Consider the following 3,522-nt stretch of genomic DNA (forward strand, 5'->3'; position numbering starts at 1 on the left):
ATGTTAACGTTCGTATTTCCACCTATTATCATGTTTTATAAACATTTAAATCCATAACAATGTTTACCGTAATTTGTTTAAATGATGGTTCTACACATAGTAGTCATAATATACATATAGTACCCGCCTTATTTAAGTTATAGTCTTAAGGTTAAAAGATAACTCAATAACATTTTATTTCTAAATTTTGAAAAGCGAACGTCCTCCTTCATATATTTTACAATCTTATTTTAAAAGAAAACGTGGAGTCATTATAAAAGAAATGGTCATACAAAGAATACACGGGCCGGTAGTTGTTTCTCAAAGTTAGGGACGACTAGTCCAAGTTGACTGGCCCAACTCCATTCAATCCAATCAAATCTATTTCCTTAATTTGGATTCTGATTTTCGATCCATCAATATCATAATTTATTAGACGCAAAATTAAACAGGATTAAAATATAAACACCGATTACCTTCTGTGGTGGTGAGGCATTCAGTCTCTAATTATCCATTACGTAAAAAAAAAGATGATTCCCACAAGAGTGACATGCCACGTTGTATTCTACGTGTGCATTACCCTTAACTAGTTACTTCGTGTCTTCTTCTTAAACGGCCACACATCCATGCAAAAACTCCCACTAAGACATACCCTCTTCCCTTCCTTACTATAATTACTATCTCTCATACTTATCTTGTCACGTTCTTTCATTATGGACTCCCAAATCGCCCCTCAGCAACAGCATCACCAAGGTATCATTCTGTACTTTTGTAGTTGATTGTTTTTGGCGTAGAAAAACAGGGAAAATGACATTTTGGTAGGTGTGGAAGGGGAAGAAGATGGGCAGCATCATGAGAAGCAGTCAGTGTTGAAGAAAGTGAAGGCTAAGGCTAAGAAGATTAAGGACAATATTACAAAGCATGGCGCCCATGACCATCCTCATGACTACGATGATGATGATGAAGAAGAAGATGATGAGGAGGTTCTTGAAGATTCTGGTATCTCTTTTCCCTTTTGGATGCTTAAAAAATAACTCAAATGGTTAGGAATCACGACCCTTCACAATGATATGGTATGATATTGTGTACGTTCAGCATGATCTCTCATGACTTTTCTGTGAGTCTCCGATCTTCCACTAAATTAGCCGACTCTCCCTAACCATTCTCCCCTCGAACAAAGTTTACCATAGAGCTTCTCCTAAGGTCTATGTAGCCCTCGAACAGCCTCCTTCCAATTGAGGCTCGACTCCTTTTTTTGGAGTCTTCGAACAAAGTACACCCTTTGTTCGACATATGAATCACTTTTGACTACATCTTTGAGGCTAGCAATTTCTTTCTTTGTTCGACGTTTGAGAATTCTATTGACATGACTAAATTAAGGATATGGTTCTGATACGTACCATGTTAGAAATCACAATCCTCCACAATAGTACGATATTGGTCTCGTACTAATGGAGAGAGTATTCCTATAAATCCATTATCTTCCACTAAATTCTTCACAATGGTACGATATTGGTCTCGTACTAATGGGGAGAATATTCCTATAAATCTAACAATGGTATGATAATGGTTCATACCCATGGAGAGAATATTCCTATAAACCCATCATCTTCCCCTAAATTAGCGAACGTGAGACTTTACCATGGTACGGTATTGGTCTCGTACTAATAAATCTAACAATGGTACGATATTGGTTCATATCCATGGAGAGAATATTCTTATAAACCCATATCTTCCCCTAAATTAGAGAACGTGAGACTGTATTGGTCTCGTACTCATGGAGAGAATATTCCTAGAAATCCAACAATGGTACGATATTGGTCGGAGGGAATATTTCTATAAACCCATCATCTTTCGCTAAAAAGATTAGCTAACTTAGGACTCCTCTCAACCATCCTCGACCCAAATTACATAGATCTTTCATACGATGGGCAGTGTATGAAGGTGCCGCAATGAGGGGCGGTGTGGGTGGAGAAAGGCAGCATGAAGGCGTCGGAATTGGAATGCCTCCTCCAGGTCCAAGAGAAACGACAAGTCGTCCTGCTGCAGTTACCACACTCTTTACTTCCGTCGATAACTCTGCTGATACCTCAAACACGACCATGTCTCTGTCTCCAAGTAAGTTGGAGGAGGATCCTCACGCGCCTAAGGACAAAACCCACCTTCACCCTCGTAATTCCGAGGTCAAAGTTCACGATCCCGCAAGCACAGGTAACTAATTTTACATCAAAAAAAAAATAAAAAAACCCTTTTTTTAGTCTGTCCGTTTTCATTTTGAACTAGGGAGCGAAGAAGCAGGGGAATCGCAGATTTTGGATTCATTTGCAAAAATGAAAGTAAACGACGAACAGAATCAAAGCAGAGATCAGGTCAGTTACGCTCAGAAGATCTCAGCTGTGGGTTCAGCCGTGAGTGGAAAAGCAGTGGCAGCGAAGGATTTTGTGGCATCGAAGATAGCTTTAACAGTGACAGAGAAGCTGAAGCCAGGGGAGGAGGACAGAGCCCTGTCGGAAGTGATTTCGGAAGCTTTGAATAGAAGGAAGCAGGAGGTGGTGAAAGTTGGAGAAAGTGCATTTAGGGAGCCGCCGAAAGGGAGTGCAACGGAGTCGGGGAGGAGTGTGGTGGGTATGGTGAAAGACACGGTGGGGTCGTGGCTGGGGAAAGCGGGTGACCAATCGGCGGGGCAAGGGAGGCCGGGGAAGGACCACGGTGGGACGGAGGCGGAGGTGCGGATACTGCAGGAATCGGCGAATTGAAGTGGTTGCAGACACATTTCTGGTGTCGGTTTTGTTTTTGGTAATTCAGTTGCTTTTGTGACTACTAAGAAGTTGTAGTTTGCTGTTGTTTGTTTGTTTTGTGTACAGAACTTTTTCAGACATGGTGGATAATGAGTTTAAGTTACTAATTCATACAATGAAGGATACAATCTTATATTATAATGAGTTGTAGTTGTAGTTAAGCTGTCTTATTGCTGAATTCATGTCATGGAAGAGCTTATGGAAGAGCTTATTTTTGGCTTAATAGCCCGGGGAAGTGTAGCCGACTTTTTCTATTTTTGTAATTAGGTTTCTTATTTAAAGAATTCAACTATTTTTGTAATTAGGTTTCTTATTTAAAGAATTCAACCGAATCAGAAATAGAACATCGAGTCTTCAGCAAATCTCTCCCAACATCGAGTCTTCAAATCTCTCCCTCTCCTTTTTCTTTTCGCTATTTTTTCCTTCCGCCAGTTTTTTCGTTAACGTTTTCTTCCGAATTGCCAGAGTCAACAAGGGGTATTAGAGCCCGGTTGAAGTCATCGGTGGTATATCATTGCGGAGGAGCCAATCTTATCAACAGTCAAGTTGAATAGCTCAAGTGATTAGAGCGTCAACCCAACAACACACCGGTCTCAGGTTTGAGTAGAAGAAAATGCGAAGCGCAAAAATACACACATAGCATGAGGTTCATTTCGGGCAGGCTCACTCACTCCTCCATGCCGCTGGCGTCTCTCTCCACCAAGCGCACCGCGCAATCGACCTGGGAGGGAATCAAATTCCGTCG

General features: G+C 41.1%; 1 protein-coding gene across 1 annotated transcript; it reads left to right on the forward strand.

Annotated features, from left to right (window-relative positions):
* The first annotated feature begins 661 nt into the window (after window positions 1–661).
* Window positions 662–2,918, forward strand: LOC111455302 (low-temperature-induced 78 kDa protein-like). The gene is made up of 4 exons (XM_023096910.1): window positions 662–732; window positions 802–978; window positions 1,915–2,190; window positions 2,263–2,918. Exons 1-4 carry the CDS (start codon window positions 693–695, stop codon window positions 2,733–2,735), a joined length of 966 nt encoding a protein of 321 aa, XP_022952678.1. The 5' UTR covers window positions 662–692; the 3' UTR covers window positions 2,736–2,918.
* Window positions 2,919–3,522: the final 604 nt, after the last annotated feature.

The sequence above is a fragment of the Cucurbita moschata genome, unplaced genomic scaffold, assembly GCF_002738365.1.
Source record: "Cucurbita moschata cultivar Rifu unplaced genomic scaffold, Cmos_1.0 Cmo_Scf00017, whole genome shotgun sequence".
In the NCBI taxonomy this organism is placed as follows: domain Eukaryota; kingdom Viridiplantae; phylum Streptophyta; class Magnoliopsida; order Cucurbitales; family Cucurbitaceae; genus Cucurbita; species Cucurbita moschata.